Source organism: Tachysurus fulvidraco, chromosome 13, assembly GCF_022655615.1.
Source record: "Tachysurus fulvidraco isolate hzauxx_2018 chromosome 13, HZAU_PFXX_2.0, whole genome shotgun sequence".
NCBI lineage: Eukaryota > Metazoa > Chordata > Actinopteri > Siluriformes > Bagridae > Tachysurus > Tachysurus fulvidraco.
Window position 1 is genome coordinate 11,774,568 of NC_062530.1, and position 21,467 is coordinate 11,796,034.

Sequence of the window (21,467 nt, forward strand, 5' to 3'; positions counted from 1 at the left end):
AATCCCTCTGCTGCCTCTCCTAGACACTTCCAGACCTCTACCGGGAGGTCGCCAGGACCAACTGCCTTTCCACTTTTCATCCTCTTCAAAGCCTTCCTGACTTCGTCCTTTCTAATCTTATCTACTTTCTGTTCTACAGAGTTCACCCCTTCTACTGTTTTTTCCCTCTCATTTTCCTCATTCATCAGCTCCTCAAAGTATTCCTTCCATCTCCTCTGTACACTCTCCTCACTTGTGAGCACCCTTCCATCTCTATCCTTAATAATTCTAACTTGTTGCACATCCTTCCCATCTCAATCCCTCTGCCTAGCTAACCTGTACAAGTCTTCTCTAGTGTCTAACCTACAGTACAACTCATCATATGCCTTCTGCTTAGCCTTAGACACCTCCCTCTTCACTCTGCGCTGTAACTCCTTGTATTCCTGTCTATTCTCTTCAGTCCTGTCCATGTCCCACTTCTTCTTGTCTAATCTCTTCCTCTGGATACTATCCTGAACTTCCTCATTCCACCACGAAGTCTCCTTATCTTCTTTTCTCCTTCCAGATGGCACACCCAACATCTTTCTCCCTATCTCCCTGATTACTTCTGCTGTACTTTCCCAGTCATCTGGCAGCACTACCTGACCACCCAGAGTTTGCCTGAACTTCTGACTAAATTCCTCACAACATTCCTCCTTTTTCAGCTTCCACCACTTGGTTTTCTTCTCTATCTTTGACCTCTTCATCTTACAGACCATCAGTCATCCTACACACCACCATCCTATGCTGTCTGGCTACAGTCTCTCCCACTACCACTTTACAGTCATTAATCTCTTTCACATTGCCTCTTCTACATAGGATGCAGTCTACCTTTGTTCTCCTACCTCCACTCTTGTAAGTCACTCTATGTTCCTCCCTCTTCTGAAAATAAATGTTAACCACAGCCATGTCCATCCTCTTAGCAAAGTCTACTACGATCTGTCCTTCAAGATTCCTTTCCTTAACTCCAAACTTACCTGTGGGGCATAACCACTAACAACATTCAACATCACCCCTTCAATCTCTAACTTCAGACTCATCACCCTGTCTGTCACTCTCTTCACCTCTAGAACATTCCTCACAAACTCCTCCTTCAGGACCACACCTACTCCATTTCTCTTACTATCCACACCATAATAAAATAGCTTGAATCCTGCTCCTATACTACGAGCTTTGCTACCCTTTCACCTGGTCTCCTGTACACACAGTATATCCACCTTCCTCCTATCCATCATATCAGCCAGCTCTCTACCTTTCCCTGTCATAGTACCAACATTCAGAGTTCCTATTTTCAGTCCTACATTCTTACCTTTCCTTTTCTCTCTCTGTCTGTGCACTCCCTCCTCTACTTCTTTGACCAACAGTAGCCCAATTTCCACCGGCGCCCTATAGGTCAACGGTGCCGATGGTGGTCGTTGTTAACCCGGGCCTCTATCGATCCGGTATGAAATTCGTACTGACGATTCGCATGGTTAAATTTGGCAATGTTTTATGCCGGATGCTCTTCCTGACGCAACCCTCTCTATTTATCCGGGCTTGGGACCGGCACAGAGGTCATTGGACTGTGACCCCCATGGCTAGATTACTTACCATACAGCCATTATTGTCAAATAGCTGGCAACAAAAGTGAGTACACCAAGTGATAACAGCTGTGCATTGTTTAACCATGAAAAGCCACATGTCCTATTCATCATGCTTATGTTTTTGTCTGCTTTCACGTTCCACCTGCAAAACCAGCTGCTTCTGCTGCTCATCCTCTTTCTGTTCCTTCCCAAAACTCCTCTCCCAGGTGTGTTGCTGGAATATAGGTGACACAGGGTTAGTTGAGAAGGGGGACTCACCCGTGGAGGAGCCATCAGCGTCATGCTCTTCCTGAGCCACACACACCTGCTGCACTTGTGTCTTCTGCTTTCAGCCCTTTTTTTTTTTTTTTTTTTTTTTTTTTTTTTTTTTTTGGCCCGGCTCATGGCCTTGGTGAAGCAAGGCCAATCATGTCCCAGTAGGACGGGGAGGTCTGGGATAAGACCGATGAGGAGCGGCCGGTCACAGTCCTGGCTGTAGATCTTAACCTGTGTGGATGGGAAGGAGTGGGCATGGGTTTCGTCAACCGGTCCCAGGGAGGGGCGGTACTCCAGCTGGGGAGGGAGAAATATGGAGCTGCACTCAGCAAAACTTTGTACAGGTAGCCTTATTGAGGTTGAGGTCGGCATGGAAGTCACAGCCAGCAGTGACGTGTGTAGGGAGCGTGGTCCCAGGAGCGAGGCTTTGGCTCAGAATGGCAGTCGGTCCATCATGCATCTTGAAGAGTCTAAAAACACAAAGAATAGGGGAGACCGCACATTCAAGTGTGCCCCACCTCGCACTCTAATCCAGTGGTGCTGTAGTGCTGGGTGGCATTCTCAGCAGCACTGGCCATGGTGCTAAACCACCGCCTTTTCCCTCTGCTTTCCCTCCTGCATGCTCTGCCTTCACAGGTTGCTGAAATGTGACAGGTTTACTCACTTTTGTGGGGTACTGTAAATTAGGTCTTATTATAGATAGATAGATAGATAGATAGATAGATAGATAGATAGATAGATAGATAGATAGATAGATAGATAGATAGATGGATGGATGGGTAGATAGAGTATCTCACAGAAGTAAGTACACCCCTCACATTTTTGTCATGTGACTCGTTAGTGTTACAAGGTCTTAGGTGTGAATGGAGATGTGGTGTGTTAAATTTCACTCTCTCATACTAGTCACTGAAAGTTCAACAAGCAACCACTTAGCAAAAAACTCTCTGAGGATCTGAAAAAAGAATTGTTGCTCTACATAAAGATGGCATAGGCTACAAAAAGAAAAGGCCTTGTCATGGTCGAGCAAGTGCATGTGGTCAGTGTCATATCCAGAGGTTGTTTGGGACGTATAAATGCTGCCAGCATTGCTGTAGAGGTTGAACGGGGTGGGGGTTAAGCCTGTCAGTGCTCAGACCATATGCCGCACACTGCATCAAATTGGTCTGCATGGCTGTCATCCCAGAAAGTAGCCTCTTCTGAAGATAATGCACAAAAAAGCCTGCAAACAGACTGCTGTGGACAAGCAGACTAAGGACATGGATTAGTGGAGCCATGTCCTGTGTTCTGATGAGACCAAGATAAACATTTTTGGTTCAGGGAGTGTCATGGTCTTGGGCTGCAAGAGTGCTGCCGGCACTGGGAGCTACAGTTCATTGATGGAACCATGAATGTCAACATGTACTGTGACATACTGAAGCAGAGCATGATTCCCTCCCTTCATAGGGCATAGGGAACCATAGGGCATCCTCTAACAGAAGGTGGAGGAGTGCAAGGTCTCTAACTTCCACCAGATTTGTTATGTCATCATGGAGGAGTGGAAGAGGACACCAGTGGCAACCTGTGACACTCTAGTGAACTCTATGCCCAAGAGGGTTAAGGTAGTGCTGGAAAATAATGGGGGCCACACAAAATATTGACACTTTGGGCCCAAATTGGGCATTTTCATTTAGGGGTGTACTCAATATTTTGGCCAGCAGTTTACACATTAATCACTGTGTGATATTTTAAGGGGACAGCAAATTTACACAGTTGTAACACATTGTGGAAAAGTGTCATTATATATGATACATTATATAATAAAATATTTACAATTATATTTGAGGGGTGTTCTCACTTCTGTGAGATACTGTTGATAGATAGAAACTGCACTACAAGCTGGGAAAAAATGAAACAGTTTGATAGTCAGTGGATTGATGCAGTTATTCCAACCAAGGGATATACAACCAATTATTAAATATACTTTAAGACTGTTCCAAGTTGTAAAAAAACATTTCTAAAATTCTGATTTATCATTTCACTTTCATTTAAACTCAAATGATTAGGTTCCCTGTGTATAGCAAAGGCGAAAGGCATTGGCCATGCCATCCCAACACTTGTATACACTGCTCAAAAAAATAAAGGGAACACTTAAACAGCACTGTGTAACTCAGAGTCAATCACACTTCTGTGAAATCAAACTGCCTACTTAGGAAGCAACACTGTTTGACAATCAATTTCACATGCTGTTGTGCAAATGGAATAGATAACAGGTGGATATTATAGGCAATTAGCAGGACACCCCCAATAAAGGAGTGGTTCTGCAGGTGGTGACCACAGACCACTTCTCAGTTCCTATGCATTCTTATGCAAAAGGAGGAGCACTGCCAGAGCCCTGCAGAATTACCTCCAGCAGGCCACAAATGTGCATGTGTCTGCTCAAACGGTCAGAAACAGACTCCATGAGGGTGGTATTAGGGCCTGACATCTACAGATGGGGGTTGTGTTTACAGCCCAACACTGGGCAGGACGTTTGACAGACGTGTGACAGACGTGACAGAGTCTGGATACGCTGTAGAGAACGTTCTGCTGCATGCAACATCCTCCAGCATGACCGGTTTGGCAGTGGGTCAGTAATGGTGTGTGGTGGCATTTCTTTGGAGGGCTGCACAGCCCTGCATGTGCTCGCCCTCAGTCCCCTTGTGAGACCATACACCAGTGCAGATGGCCCTGGGTTCCTCCTAATGCTAGACCTCATGTGGCTGGAGTGTGTCAGCAGTTCCTGCAAGATGAAGACTTTGATGCTATGGACTGGCCCGCATGTTCCCCTGACCTGAAACCAATTGAGCACATCTGGGACATCATGTCTCTCTCCATCCACCAACACCATGTTTCACCACAGACTGTCCAGGAGTAGGCGGATGCTTTAGTCCAGGTCTGGGAGGAGATCCCATCAGGAGCATGTCATACAGGCTCGTGGAGGCCACACACACTACTGAGCCTCATTTTGACTTGTTTTAAGGACAATACATCAAAGTTGGATCAGCCTGTAGTGTGTTTTTCCACTTCAATTTTAAGTGTGACTCCAAATCCAGACCTCCATGGGTTAATAAATTTCATTTTCATTGATAATTTTTGTGTGATTTTGTGCACATTCAACTATCTAGGATGTGTTGCTTAAGTGTTCCTTTTATTTTTTGACCAGTGTATATATTATTATTATTATTATTATTATTATTATTATTATTATTATTATTATTATTATTATTACTGTTGTTGTTGTTGTTGTTGTTGTTGTTGTGCAAAAACAGACCCGCTCTTTCAAAGCCCACTTGGTTAGTTCATCAGCTAGAGAGTTACCACAAGCTTTTTTCCGAATCTCCTGGGTTCTCACCCTTGACCTTAATTACGGCTAGATGATTAGGTAACATTGAGGCTTCTAAAAGATCAAAAACCAGTGTAGGGTATGAAATGGGCTTACCATTAGCAGCTCTGTAACCATGTGCATGCAAAGTTTTGCCAAAATTGTGACCTAGCCCAAAATCATTTTGCGAATCATTGCCCAACAGATTTGTGCACAGAGATGATGATTCTGAAATCTCAACCAGACAAGCATGCTCCAGCACACGGGATGGTGTAGTAGGACAGCTTGGCTATTTTGGGTTTTGGGTTATTCGTTACTAGTGAGATTCTGTGTGGCACAGGGGACGGTTTCTTAGCCTGAACAATGCTGTGCAGTCATGTGTCTAAGTGTTATAAAGAATGGTGATGTGGTGTATGCAGCATGAAAGGATAACTCTTTCAGCAACTGAATGAAAACTTTCAGGCATAACTTGGAAGCCCCTACAGCACATAACAATAAATTAATACAGAACAATAAAAGAAAAATGCCTGACAAAATAAACTTTTCAAAATAAACTTTTCAAAAATCCATTTCATATTAAAAATGGGGTAAATGAATAAAAATGTACTCCCACCTACAATTTCAATTTCTGAAAAACTGTCTGAATAAAACTTAGGTCTGTATTTAGGTCAAGTTGTAATGTGAAATTTCAGTATTAACTCCTACTACACATATGTAACTTAGTGTCAAAATGTTCTTGTATTATTGCATATTTTTAATTAACGAATTGTAATAAAGTGATCCAAGCACTGCTAACCTCTTTCTTTATTGCTCACTTTGTAGTGCATCACCAATGCAGCTCGCGCTCATGGCATGTTCTCCTCACTGCACATGCCAGATAAGGTGCTGAACTTTGTAAAGGATCACTTCTTGATGGATAATGTGATTCGAGGCCAACCATTACTGATTCAAAAAAATGTGCATTATATACAAATCACTGTCCATCGTGTCCAGGCTGTACACAGTGCCTACAATGTGCTTTTTTTGGGTACAGGTGAGAGTTTATTTAGAGTTGTTTAACACAAAATATTATTTATTTATTTATTCATTTATTTATTACATATGTCCTACTGCGTATTCACTAATAATGTGTACAATACACTAAAACACTACCTGAAATGCACCCATTAACAGAGAATATAGCTTAGAATTGGCTTATATTGGATTCCTGCCTGTAGCCTTTTACATGTCACGTGTTTTCCAGATGATGGCAGACTTCACAAAGCCATTAACTCCAAGGGAAAGATGCACATCATTGAGGAGCTGAAGCTTTTTCTAGAACCACAGCCTGTACAGAACATCATTCTAGATGCTGAAAAGGTATTGACATATGTTTCAAGATTCAGAGTCAGCAAATCAAAACCTTAGAGATTCGTTTCTTCTGTAGTGATAACCAGACCTAGTTCTCTTGGGTGCCATTTCCTTCATCTGTTATTTCTACTTTGACCTATGTTCAATTATGTAAGTAATTAAGCCTGTCTTTCAATTTCAATTCTTCATTTACATTTACATTTACAGCATTTGGTAGACATGGTTATCCAGAGTGACTTACAAAAGTACGTTTAAATCTCTATTGATGAATATACTAGGTAACAGACTTGGGATACCATCAATGTAAAACTTGAAAAAAGTGCTAGTTCAAGTGTTTCAGCAAGAAGTCTTCACCTGTTATTTTAAGATAGCCAGTGACTCTGCTGTTCAGACATCTAGGGGAAGTTCATTCCACCACCTTGATGCCCAAACAGAACTAGTAGAGCAGTGCTGGTGGCTCTAAAGGTTGTCAGGTTGCTTTGCGAGGAGTGATTAGAGCTTTGAGGTAAGAGACAGCTGGTCCAACAGCATCAGTGTTTTGAATCCAGTGGAGAGAGCACTGCAGTCGGGTGGTATGTGAGAACTTAGGCAGGTTGAAAGCAGGTTGTACAGCTGCATTTTGGATTATTTGCAGAGGACAAATTGCATTTATAGGTAGACCTGCCAGCAGTGAGATGCAGTAGTCCAGTCTTGAAATGACAAGAGACTGAAGTGGCCGAATCCTTCTGATGTAGAGAGGAAACCAGCATGAGTGTGTCACATTAGCAACATGCAAGGAAATGGAGAGTTGATTGTCCATGGTTACTTCAAGGGTGTGAGCTGTGAACAAAGGGGAGATCAGATTGAGGTGTTGGGATATTGCAAGATCCTTAGCTGCAGACAAATCACCTAGGATAACCAACAGTTCAGTTTTGCTGAGATTGTGTTTCAACTGATGAGCTGTCTTCCACAATGGTATGTCCACCGGACGTGCTGAGATCCGAGCAGAAGCCGTAGTATCTGAGGGCGGGAAGGAGAATAAAAGTTAAGTGTCATCAGCATATCAGTGGTAAGAGAATCCATGCGAGGAAATAACTTCACTAAGAGAGTAAGTATACAGGGAGAAAAGGAGAGGACCATGTACTAAAAGGAGAGGATCAATTAGATTTTCTTTCTGCAAAAGCAAAAAGATAATATGTGACAATTAAGCAGCCACTGTTTGTTAATGATCAGCATCTGAGGTATAATGGTGCTCACTAATTTCTGTCTCATCTCTGGCTTAGGGTGTGTTGTATGTGTCCTCTTACTCCATACTGGTGGAAATACCTGTTGCTAATTGCTCCAACCACAAGAGCTGTGAGGAGTGTATTCTCACCAGAGACCCTTACTGTGGCTGGACAAGGGGGCAGTGTTTGGATGTCAGACATGCATCATCTAAAAGGTTAGAAGAGCATGTACACTCTCAAGAGTGAAAAATGCCTATACACTATAGATGCATGGATCAGCTCAAATGTCACCCGAATCCGCTGCTTCAAATAAATCATCTGCCCACCAACCACCCATACCCTAATTTTCTCAGGTTAAGATATCTGCACCCAAACTACATCCAATCATCACATTATAATTATACTAATTCTTAGTTTTCAGCATGATGTGGATGGTCAATGATCAATGGATGGTTCTTTTTTAACAGCCCATTCGGTACAGTGAGAGCAATCTTCACAACATAATACGCTAGATGATGCTGCTTTTAAATGACTGTTTATTTTTTTATTTAGTTATTTATTAATTAATGAAACAAAAGTTTCCTCTTTGGCCAGATTATGCTACATTTTAATGATAGCATAAACACAGGCTTTACTCTCTTTCATACTTAAGCTGGAATATCACCATTTGTGTCAACTTTCCAAAAAGGCGAATGCACATACACAAACACTCTTTTCAAAATACATTCTCACTCATTTTCTACCGCTTGTCCGAACTACCTCGGGTCATGGGGAGCCTCGAACCCCGACCCTGGAGGTGTGAGGTGAACGTGTTAACCACTAAGCCACCGTGCCTCCTCAGTTCGGATTATTGTATTGCAAATTTCCAAAAAAAATACCAATTTATCCTTAATGGCATTTATGTTCTTGGCCTTATCTTATTTGGCAAAAACAGAATAGCATCAACTGTGCCAGGATTCAGGTGATTCCCGGTCTAAAATCTGGCCTGCTGCAGTAAATTAGCATTTGCTCACACTGCTTGGTGCAGGAATGCACAAGATTCTCCTAGCAATCTTGTTTCTACCAGAACAGAAGCAAATTTTCCTCTGATATTTAGAGTATGTAGTTAATATTTGCATTGTTAATGACAATGACAATTTATTTATATAGCACAATTAATTACAACTTCCGTCGAACAATGTGCTTTTCATTAGGTCATTAAAAACAGAAAAAACACAGAACAAACAAACAGAAAAATCATACAAATATCCCATCAGCCATATGCTTTTGAAAATAAAAATGTCTTTAGCCTGTACTTAAAAATTATTGATTTCTCATCCACTCGGGACCCACCCGAAATTAATCAAAATGTAATTTTTTTTTTTTATTAACCAACCTACCCGACCCACGGATTATCCGCAGTGCCCGTGGATATAACCGCAATCCGTGCATCACTACTGTACACCTATTAGATCTCATTAAACCAATATTTTAAACCAAAAGTATTATTAGCCTGTTATTGATACTATTCTTAATACCTTTACAGTAAAATTCTGCAAGATATAGAAGATGCCAACATAGCCATATGTGATGAGGCCCTGCCCAAATCCTACTCTGCACTTTCATCCATACGTGAGTGAAATCAAGACTTTACAACATGTGATAATGCTTTTGAACAACATTTTTTTGTAAGGGACTAGGCTCAGTTCATGTCCAGTTACCATTGATAAAACAACACAGCAGAAATCTATAAGCTTTGGAATCAGAAACAGACTCATCTCACAAATAAACATATCATATCATGTGTATATGTGTGCTTTAAATATGTGATGTATTAAAAAAACTTTAAATTATATAACTATATAAATGTAATGTAACTCACCCACAGGTATTCTTCCATGTCAAGTGATCAGAATCCCAGCAAACACATTTCAAGTACTGCCATGTAAGTTGCGCTCTAACTTAGCTGAAAGACGATGGGAGTATAGCAAGGGTGCTGGGCGCTTTCTCTATCCAAGCTCTGATGGGGGGCTGGTTGTAGTAGCCCAAACAGATAGGGATGAATTCTATGAATGTTGGTCAGTAGAAAAGGGCTTTTGGCAGCCCCTGGCCAATTACTGTGTGAAGGCAGAGCCACAACATGAGAGCACAACACCTACTGGTAGCTCGAACACCCCACTGATGCCCAAGGAGGAACCAGTGATCCTTCCAGGTGATGCTCGCTCCTCACTGGTAGAGAACAAAAGCTACTGGAATGAGCTCATTGTGGTATGTACGCTGCTGGGCTTCTCTCTCCTTGTCTTTTCATTGTGTTTAATCTACCGAAATAGGGACCGCATGAAAACCATGTTAAAGCAGAGCGAGTGTCCCAACATGCAGCAGAAAAAGGCACAAATGGCAGGAAAGCCCACTGAAAGTCTACCACTGAATGGTAACAATGTCCCTTCTTCAGTAGCAGACCATAAGGGATACCAGACACTGCATGACAACTACTTCTGCAATACACCAACTCAAGAGTGTTCCTCACCTGAGAACAGCAAAAGTTTCTCAGAATCAGAACAGCACTTAAAGGACACTTGTGTAGAGATATCACCCACCTGCCCTCGTCCTCGAGTACGACTTGGTTCACAGATCAAAGATTCTGTCATTTGAGACTCTAGATGCAAATAGCAACATCAGAGACAATTAACACTGACAATAAAGTGATGTGGAGGGAATTGACAGCACCATAAGACACACAGCAAAGACTTGAAACCCATTTCTGTTGAATGTTTCAAAGAATATTTGTATTATTTTTTTACACTTCTACTTATGTCTTGGTAATGTCCACATTCTCTGTCACTGATGTACATTTCTTGGCTCAAAATACAAGAGACGGGCAAACCGATAACTCTTAAAACAGCATTTAAAGCTATATGATCATAGAAATATGATGTGCTGATGTAATGCCAATGGAACATTTGATATCTACTTCATCTAAATCACCACACATTATGGGTGCTTTCAGGGATTACTCTTCTGACAACCTTGCTTATGCCATTTGATGATTAATTACATTTTCATTTACATTTACAGCATTTGGCAGACGCCCTTATCCAGAGTGATGTACATAAGTGCTTAAATCTCTAACAATGAATACATTAATTAATACATTAATTTCACCAGTGCAGAGTGTCAGAATCCTATACAGTTCCATATGTCTAAATGTTGTATTGTAAATCAGCATAGATAGTGTAAATGTGAAAAAGCTTAAATTAAAAGCCATCCATGATCATGATATACAGTTGTGCACATCAGTAACCTGATAAACCTGTTTTAGCAGTAGTGATACTTCAATGCAAATAATTTTTCTTGTAGATGTTTTCTTGTAGATGTAGATTTTTTTTAAGCTTACCCAACTGCCATGATAGTCTTGGTTCTGAGTAATTGACTCATTCAATGAAAGGGGTGTGTTCAAAATAGTAGCAGTGTAGAGTTTAATTAGAGAACCTTTTCATTGAAGAACTTCCACACATTATATTGCCTTCTGAATTGCTAAGTAAAATAATAAGATGTTTGACTGAAGCTAAGCTATCAGCAAGAAACTCCCATAAAGCACCATTGTTTAAAAAACTGCCATGTGCAGATTCATTTAAAAATTTACCAATGATCACATTAATTGGCCCAAAGAGAAATGGTGCAACTGATCCATAACCCCTGGATCAGTTTGTATTGATCAAAATACAGAGAAGAGCCAAAGAGGAAATGTTTCAACAAGACAATGACCCCAAACACACAAGTAAGCAAGCAACATCTAAGTTCCAGACAAAAAGGATTGAGGTAATGGATTGTCGAGTTCAATCCCCGGACCTTAACCCCGTAGAAAAATTGCTGGATGACATTAAAATGCAAATAATCAAAACCCAAAAAAATCACAGGAACTGTGAAATGTAGTTAATTCATTCTGGGATGAAATACCTGTTTTTTAGGTGCCAGAAGTTGGTTGCCTCCATGCAACACAGATGTGCAGCAGTTCATAAAAACGATGGTTATGCAACTAAATATTAGTTCAGTAATTTGTAATAAGTGAAGTTAAATCTTGAAATAAAAATCGATTTACAACTGTGTGAAAAGGTGTTTTTTGTACCTATTCTTTAACATATTAATATTCTTTTTTTGTTTGGTTTGCTTCCGTGAAAAGAATAACCTTTGATAAACAATTTATAAAATTTGCCAATGCCTTGTTTTGGAATTGAATTTGTAATATTTTGACATCCGTTTAAATATTGAAACAAAAGCTATTAAATTATTTGCACTTTTATGCACATACTGCTATTTATTAGAACACAACTGTATATGCAAGAATCATGGACTCAGCAAGTTAATAGTACAGGACACAGGTAATTTTTCAAGACATGGAAGTCTTTTAGAAAAGCTAGCATTAGCTTATGACCAAAAGTTTCGTACTGTACTGCCTCTCAATGCAACACACATAAACTCAAGTATTGAAAGTAAGATTGAGGTCATGTGGTACAGAGTGATTATATTAGTGCAAAGTGCTACATTACCTAAGAATGCATATGGTACAGAGAATTATGGGAAATGAAGAAGAAAAAAAATCAAGTACCTAAGGTGGACAAAAGTAAATAATATACACATTTAAATAATTTAGTTTGTGGTTCATTGTGCCAAATTTTCTTAATAATATTTTACTTTATTGAAATGAGGCAGTTTTGTATTTTGAAGGACTGAGGTAATATAAATGTCATGTGAGCAACGTTTAAGATTAATGGGAAAAGCAACTAGTCTTGCATGCTAACTTTTTTGAAGACAAAGATAACTGAACATTCCTCCTGTTATTTCATTTGCTTAAGTGAATAGATCAGTGTGTTAAAAAAATGTAAAATATTTCACTGGAACTACATGATCACCACAAACCAAAAACTCAACAAAATTTCTCTTTTAAGAGCATGCAAACATTTGTGCCATGGACTGTAGTGATAAATTTACTAAAATAATTCCAAAACGTAATTACTTAAAGAAAGTCTCTTGTTTATTTTCCTATATGTTTATGATTAATGTTATCTGGTATGTTTTGTAAAAAGTAGCAGCCTAGTACTGTATTTCTACTGCCATTGTTGTATTGGGTGTATGTGTATAAAATATGTTCACAGAATGTTATGGTAACATGGGGTTATTTGTGTAAAATTGGGCTGTTCTGTTTTTTCCCATAATGCCTTTCAAGGCACAATTTGTGAATCCAAGTTGGTTTCAATTATAAAACACATCCTCATAGCTTTTTATATGGTTGTGCACAATCAAGTGAATATACATCGACACTAACCTGCATGCCTCCAATGATTTGTATGCTACACACTCGAATGAAAAGTAAAAGAATTCAGTGTAGAAGATGCCTTAGGATTATCAATAAAACTCATAAAATAGCTCTTCATTATGAATGAATTACATTAACTGTTTGGTCATTTGTAAATGTATTATTATGAATGCTCTTTTTGCAAATCTGTCCACAAATACACAATAATCTTTAACATTACTCCAAATGTATATAATGTTTTAAGCAGAGCATAAGGACTCTATACTATATAAAGACTATACTATAGCTAACTACATATTTCTCAGAAAAAAACTCCATCTTGCTTTAAAATTAATACTTTCAATGGGATTCATTACAATGAGATAGTTACGCAAATCTGATTACTTTGTTTTAAATTAGATTAGTCAGTACCAAAGGGAAAAATTGAACTATTTTAACAAAATAATTTAATATCATGGTGTGAAAATGCATATACCCCAATGAATGTGTTAAGAGAAAGCATGAAATAAATTTGTAATGAACAGGAATTCACCATAAGATAAATCTAATAAATCAAAATACAGGTAGCCACAGAATTATTAATGATTAAAAGTGATATTTAAGAGAAAAAAATCCACTCTCATATAATGCTGACAAAATAGCAGCACATAGAAAGAAATGTCACACAAAGAAATGTTGCACATTTCTTTGCACAAAAAGAATTTGCCAGGGCTCATGTTGGCAAAGGCAAAGACTCCTGGGACTCTATACTTTGGAGTGATGAGACAAAGATTAATGTTTTTGGCTCTGATGGGTTCCAAACTATATGGCATTGCAATGGTGAGGAGTACAATAAAAAAAATGCCTGGTATGAACATTATGGGCTTGGCAGTGTTATTGTGTGGGGTAGCATGAGTGCTGCAGGTGTTGGGGTGTTGCATTTCATAGATGCTATCATTAATTCACAAACATAATATGAAATATTGAAAGAGAAGGTGCTACAATCAATCGTGTGTGCCCTAGGTTGCTGGGCACTCTTTCACATAATAATGACCCAAAACATACATCTAAGACCATTGTTTTATTTCTGAGGAGGAACAGTAAAAGTTATTCAGTCAAGCATGTCACCAGACCTTAACCGACAAGTTGAACTTCATTCTCCATACAGTATCCAGGATCTGAGAATTTGATAAAAATTTAATTTTTCAAAATGGGTTGTATTCCTTTATGCTGAGCACTATATATAAATTACTTTTTGTCTGTATCTCACGCAGTTTGCATAAAGCCTTACCCCCAAAAATGGAAAGAGAGAAAATTGCAATTAAATAATCCATTCTGACATATTTTGACAGCTGTTATCTAATAACAAATGGAATTTAGTTTTCATTCAGTTTATGTGTAGCTTATAGCTATACAACAAATTGATGAAAACAATTTGACTGTTTAGAAAAGCTCACACTCTTTATTCAGACTGGTTGTTTAAAACCTCTTAGGGATCTCGCCCCCTATTGCAGGTTTTTCGCCTACATGACCTACCCAACACAAAGTGGTACAGCTCCCACATACTTTGACACACGCTCAGGGGTGAGCCTGGTCTCATTGGAAAGAAGAGATTCTCTAGTTTCAGATACAAGTGATTGATTCTAGATTGATTCTAGGCCTTACTGGCACAAAGTTACAGAGGCTAGAATGGAAGGTTTTGATTTCCGTAAGAGTTGTTTACCTGATAAACTGATTAATCTTATTTCTCTGGAACATGTTAAGGACCAAATAACAACTGAGGGTCATAGCCACATGTCTTGGCTTTCACCAAAAAAAATCATTTAAGTCAAAAGACCCAAAAATGGCTTCAATAAAAATATTTTACTACGGACATGTCCGTCCGGTCATGTGTTTCTTGTGTACTTGCTTACTGTATATCTTTGAATAAAAAGACTGCATGCTCAGTTTAAAAGGCCTAAAACAAACAGAGCCTCTCTGTCTACAAGTCTGCTGTGAAAAAAGGCCTGTAACCTGACACCCTGAGCTGTGAGAGTGTGAAAAAGTCGAGGATTGTGCAATAAATCCTTTGCGCAACTTTTTTGCGCAGCATGAGGCCTCGGAGACATGGCATGTTGCATACTGTTGGAATCGTCTCCTTATTGGCTAAAGAGCTGTAGAGGTCCCGGACCATTTCATTGCTATTGGAAGGAGCAATTGGTAGTCAAAGGAGGGTTCCCAAAAATGATGCCATGACATCATTGGCTTCTCAGCCGTCTACCTCTGCAATACAAGCACCGATTGGCTCAAGTGAGGGCTTGTTTGATTCGTTAGGCCCTGGGCTATAAATATGATGCATCAGTGTAATTTTTTAAGCCCCCAATGAGAAGTTAGAGCCGAAAAACAAGATGGTGGCGCACTACTGTTTCCAGTTTTCGGAACACAAATGGAATATTTGCGAGGCGACCAAAGCATTTTGGATTAAAAGGCTTACAGATTCCAGTTCCTTGGACCTTTGGGGATTTTTGTGGAGTATTTGTTCTGGAAAATATTACCCATGTACAGGTACAAGGTAATGAAATACAGTTTGGCATCTAACCAGAAGTACAATAAGCAGCAAGTGCAATATTTACAGTATGAGTAGAATATTTACAGTACTGTATAAACCAGATAATATACAGATTAATATGCTATGGACAAGATATACTGGTTGGGTGCTATAGACATGATATACAGAAGGGGTACTGAATAGGTGGACTCCGGGCGGGGGGGACCCAAGCAGGGTTAAATCTGGACCGACGCCAAAACCAAATTGCTATTTTAATCATAATCCAAATGAGTTTTCCGTGCAGAGCACAATCGTGATTCGTGCACGTCTACTACTCTGTTTGATTCATCTGTCCAATCACAGAAGCAGTAACAGCATCGCTATAGCAACATCGCTCGCTCGCTCGCTTCTTCAAGGCAGCCAGACCGGTCACGTGCCCAGGGTCAGACATGTGAAAAGGCAGACTCCGACAAATATCGGTAACTGACATTTTTATTGACTTTCTTTTGCTGACTAAAAGAGAAAATGGCTTGTTCAAACCTGCCCGTTGATAAGAAAAGAAAAGTTGATTTTGAAAACTGCAAGTTTAAAACTGAGCGGACAGAAAAATATGCATTCGTGCTCTCCCAGTGGAAGCAAAAAACCAATGTGTTCAATCTGCAAGGACACGGTAGCAATCATCAAAGGTGGTAATGTAAAACATCACTATGAAACCAAGCATGCATATTTTGAACAAAATTACCCTCAGAACTCAGAGTTAAGGACAACAAAAATAAACCAGCTGAAATCATCCTATGAACTACAAGCAATGTAATAGTTAGATCAGCCACACAACAGGAGCGGGCAATAGAAGCCTCACTAAGAGTAGCATGGGTCCTGGGAAAATACATGAAACCCTTCACTGATGCTGAAATAGTCAAGGAGTGTGTGAGTGAAGTGCTAGTCTTGCTGTGCATCAAAAATCCTTTTCTTGTCAAAGATATTGCAGAATTCTCAATTGAAACCACAAAAGTCTTCACATGGGCCAGTGTGGCTTCTCTCCAAACAAAGCTAATCGAACTCCAAAAAACCTAGCACTGCAGGAATCTAACTGTGACCCTGTCACCTTCTGGATGATGGTTACTGCAGCAGGTGTTCCTCTCCTGCAGAAGATGGCCCTTCAAATTATCACAATTTTTTACTCAACATTCTGCTGTGAATCTGCCTTTTCAACCATGAACATGGTGAAAAATGCATATCGCACCACACTCACCAATGAACACTTACATCAGTGCTTCCCCATCACACCTTTTATGCCCAAGTTTGGAACAGCTTTCACACTAAAAGACCTACCTTGATGTTTTTTGTGTATAGCTCACAAGTTCTGGGGATTTTTTTTGTTGGAGTTCTCTATTTGTAAGATAACGACCACATTTCTGGACCTCGGACTGAATGAAAATTTGGTAAGTGGACCTTTCAAGTTTATATTACCCCTGATATACAGGGGATTATATATTACATATTATATTAGTAGTAGCCTTTATTGGTCACAGATACCGTGATATTAGCCATCAACCTGTCCATACATACAATACATACAAAATGACAAGGGGGGGACAGGACAGGAAGACAGGGAATGGAAAAGAAATACAGCATAACATGAGGAAGGGGTGGAGAAAAAAAAACCCCAGACTACGCTCCGGTGGGGAGTACAGTGTGGGAACAGGAAAAACACCTCAGCAACATAAGCACATATACAGTACACCATAAACACATGACTTGCAACAGGGGAGGGGAGTGGGGGGTGGAGGTAATCCAGCACAGACAGGCAGCCATCAGGTCCTGCAGCCTTTATCTTCTTCGCTGGTCACAGACCCGCTTGTCAGACTGGCAGTACAAAGCGGCGAAGGCGTGGAATGGGGGGTGGGGGGGTGAGTGCATATCTTTATGTGTGTGTGTGTGTGTGTGTGTGTGTGTATGTGTATGTGTAGTCCTGGAGAGTCGTTGCTCCCGGCATCAAATCTCGGTGCCTCAGTCCGCAAGATTGTCATAGCGATACACAGCAAGTTGCCATGGAGATAGCCTTGATCAGATCCCAGACAGAATCAACAATTCGCAGGTGTCTATGGAAATGGGGGAAGGAATGCAAGAGCGTCTCGCTGCAGTGCTCTTCCAGCGGAATTGTTGTTCCAGGAGGGGCCTTGGCCGAGGCCAGTGCTGGTCGAGGGGAGCCAAAAGCAGATAAGATTAGGTTTGTTTGGTCTTGGGGCGAGTAGACACATCCAATTTACACGACTACTCTAAGTCCATTCTGGTCTCCAAATCGATCTATTTTTCCTTTCCAACGTTCTCCATGATGTTAACAGTATCCAAAGCAGTGAGCCTCACCGTGATGTTATCCATATTGCGGTTAATAGTCCCAGCCTCAGTGCTGACCGCTCTGCCTACTGGGATGTTTTGGACAGCTGATTTCCTCGATAAACCAGGGCAATGCCTAATCCAATCAGCAGAACTCCTGTTATCATGGTTCCGAATAGGTAGATATCTTCAATGTCCTCCACGGAAAGAGCCGCCAGACACACGACACGCCACCTCTCCCGTGCGTCATATATATAGCCAGCTGCGAACGTTCAGGCAGGGCAGTCGGGTTACCCCGAAAACAAGCTTCTCGTCGAGAAGTTGGTGTCTATTTCGTTGAGAGACCAGTTTATCATATCCATGATGTTTTTTTAGTTTGGAGAGCAGTGCGGAGAGAGTCTCTCAAAGAATAAGACAATAGACGAGACAAGAGGAGCAAAGCAATGAAAGTAAAGGGGAGGAAGAGGGAAAGAAAATGCCTTTGTTGAGAGCCAAAAAGAGAGAGCATACATTGACAAATATACAGGTGCTATTGACATAATATAAAGGGGTGGACGGTCACCAGGAGGCAGAGTTCAAGATTTCAAACAGAGCCTGAACAGTCTACTGTTTTTTGTTCAGAGGCTCCTGAAGACCTTCCAGAGGGAAGAGGGACAAACAGTGTATTGGCAGCATAAGAGGAGTCTTTAATGATGTGTCTCTTTCTGACTTGCACAAAACTAGGAGAATTCTTGACAGCCTGCTGCCCCCAGCCTCAGATGTTGTCAGGCATGTTGGCCCAGATTCTTCACCAGCACAGTGCTTAGAACTTTTGGAATCTGTGTATGGCTCAGTGGAAGACAGAGATGAGCTGCTAGTTAAGTTCATAAGTGCTCTGCAAAACCAGGGAGAAAAACCTTCAACCGACCTGCATCATCTGCATGTAATGATAAGTGCCACAATCAGGCGTGGTTTTTTCACAGAGGCTGAACGGAATCGTTCTCTTCTTAAGCAATTCTGCCGAGGCTCCTGGGACAACAGCTTGATTGCCGACCTGCAGCTGGATGGAAGGAAAATATCACCCCCTTCTTTTGCTGAGCTTGTAGTACTTGGGATACAGGGTTTGTGGGTGAGATGGACTTCCGGGTTGAAGGGGTACGCTGGCGTGTTTTGGCTGCCGCTCCTTTCTCCCGTATTGTTTGTTTGTTTGTTTGTTTGTTTTTTTATTATCAGACAACAGTTTTGGAGCATCTGAAGAGTGAACAATATTTTGTTTTATTGTACTGTGATGTGGGAATTACGTTTTACTCGTCAGCTTTTTTTCCTTAATTCTGAATGTCTGCTGGCTGCTGGAATCAACTCACCTGTTGCTCTGCTCAGGATTTACACTTCTGCGGGTCTGCTGTTGGTGTGGATTCCTCCTGCATGGCACTGAGGTACACTGCTAGCCAACTATTGAACTTGAAACGGAATTATTATCTGGCACATGATACCTATGCTAACTGTGGCGATGCCGGTATACTCTGGCATAAGCGCTACTTACATCGCTCCTCAAGGCGCAGTTTTACACGTTCATCATCTGATGTTGTTTCCTATCCTACATTCCTTCGAAAACCCCACAGGTTGGTGTATAACCCTGCTGGGATTAACTAATAACAATTTGTCTGTGCTCACATATAAAGAGCATGCACGTGTGTTTTCTAAATCCCCGAGTCTGTTGAAATCGGCGTTTTTCAATGCTCGCTCTGTCAACAACAAAGCTGTGATTATATCTGACATTATCTTGGAAGAAAAACTCGACATTTTAAGTCTAGTCAAAACATGACACAAACAATCGGACGGTCTTCTCTTTAATGAACTTACTCCTGCCGGCTATGGGTTATTCGATCTTCCGCGATCCACTGGTAGAGGTGGTGGCATTATTGTATTGTACAACCAGCAATACAAATTAATACCTGTAGCTGTTCCTCCGTTTTCTTCATTTGAATGTCTCGTCTTGTCAGTTTCCAAGTGTCACTCAACTGCTATAGCTACAGTCTACTGGCCTCCTAAAGCAAACAAAGTTTGCGGATCTGCTGTCATATCTGTGCCTCAAATTTGAGAGAACTCTTTTTTGGGGGGGATTTTAATATCCAGATGGACAAAAAGGAGTCTGCTTTAACAAAGGATTTCTTGGCTTTCCTGGAGTGTTTTGGATTGTATCAGTCTGTTGATTGTATGACACATAACAAAGGACATATATTAGACCTTGTGATATCAAATGGATCTTTTGTGTCTCAGTTGTCTACTATTGTTTTAAGGTTGTCTGATCATCTGGCAGTCTTTTTTGATATGCACATACCTGTTGCCAACACTGCCTCCTCTCGTATCTTGACATACCGGAAATGGAGGTCTATTGACCCGTTTTCATTGACTCCTCACTAAGTAGTTTCTCTCCATCTGATTCTCTAGAGACAAGGGTGTCCACATTAAATTCTGCTCTCTTATCTGGCCTGGACTTATTTGCTCCTCTAAAGTCATGCTCCGTTTCATTTGTACGTCCTGCTCCTTGGTATAATGAAGATTTGCGTATGATGAAGACATCTTGCCGTAAAATGGAGCGTAGGTGGCACCTCTCAGGTCTGACTGCACATCATCAAATTTCAAAGACTGCCTACAAGAATTTAAGGCTGGTATTGTTTCTGCCAGATCTGAATATTTTTCTAATATGATTAACGACAAGGAAATTCAAGACAACTTTTCAATTCTCTTAACAAATTGCTAAACCATAAAACTGTCTCATGTTACTGCTTCTGATCATCTCTGTAATAAGTTCCTGCATTTCTTTGGCACAAAGGTCGATAATGTTCGTAGAGGTTTTTGTGCTTCTTCCTCATTGTCTTCTTCTGTTGTTTTTACTCCTTGTTATTCTGGTTCTATGTTTTCAACATTTTCGACACTTGACACGCATTGTCTATTTGTAGAGGTTTCTAAAATGAAAGCAGCCACTTCCTTACTAGATCCCATACCCACTGGTATGTTTCAGTCATGTCTTACTTCTCTGGGTCCAATTGTTTTGAGCATTATAAATGACTCTCTGTGTACTGGGGTTGTCCCAACAGCTTTTAAAATGGCTGCGATCACCCCGGTACCTAAAAAGACAAATATAGACTATAAGAATCTTGATAATTTCCGTCCCATATCTAATCTCTCTTTTCTTGCTAAGCTTTTGGAGCGAGTTGTTGCTACTCAGTTAATTTCTCATTTAACTGAGAACATTCTCTTTGAGCCTTTGCAATCGGGCTTTCGTAAATTCCATAGTACAAAATCTGCCCTTGTCATTGTTACCAATGACTTGTTAACTGCTTCAGATTCAGGCTGTCTTTCAGTTTTGATCCTTCTTGATCTCAGTGCCGCATTTGACACTGTTGATTATTCAGTTTTAATTACTCGGCTTGAAATGGTTTTTGGTGTCACCAATACCGTTTTAGTTTGGTTTAAGTCCTACTTTAATGATCGGAAGCAGTTTGTTGCCATGGGTGGTTTTAGATCGGAGGTTAACGTGGTTGAATCTGGGGTGCCTCAGGGATCAATCTTGGGCCCTCTGCTTTTTAATATTTAT

The 21,467-nt window shown here is 40.5% G+C and overlaps 1 protein-coding gene across 5 annotated transcripts in view; it reads left to right on the plus strand.

Annotated features, from left to right (window-relative positions):
• Positions 1–13,898, plus strand: part of sema4ba (sema domain, immunoglobulin domain (Ig), transmembrane domain (TM) and short cytoplasmic domain, (semaphorin) 4Ba) — an 86,933-nt gene extending 73,035 nt beyond the window's left edge. For all 5 annotated transcript variants that reach the window (XM_027174703.2, XM_047822032.1, XM_027174700.2 and 2 more), the window contains 5 exons: positions 6,019–6,229; positions 6,440–6,555; positions 7,809–7,966; positions 9,277–9,362; positions 9,619–13,898. In XM_027174703.2, the coding sequence (XP_027030504.1) occupies positions 6,019–6,229; positions 6,440–6,555; positions 7,809–7,966; positions 9,277–9,362; positions 9,619–10,382 (1,335 nt within the window). In that variant the 3' untranslated portion in view covers positions 10,383–13,898. The remainder of the gene's footprint in view (positions 1–6,018; positions 6,230–6,439; positions 6,556–7,808; positions 7,967–9,276; positions 9,363–9,618) is intronic.
• Positions 13,899–21,467: the final 7,569 nt, after the last annotated feature.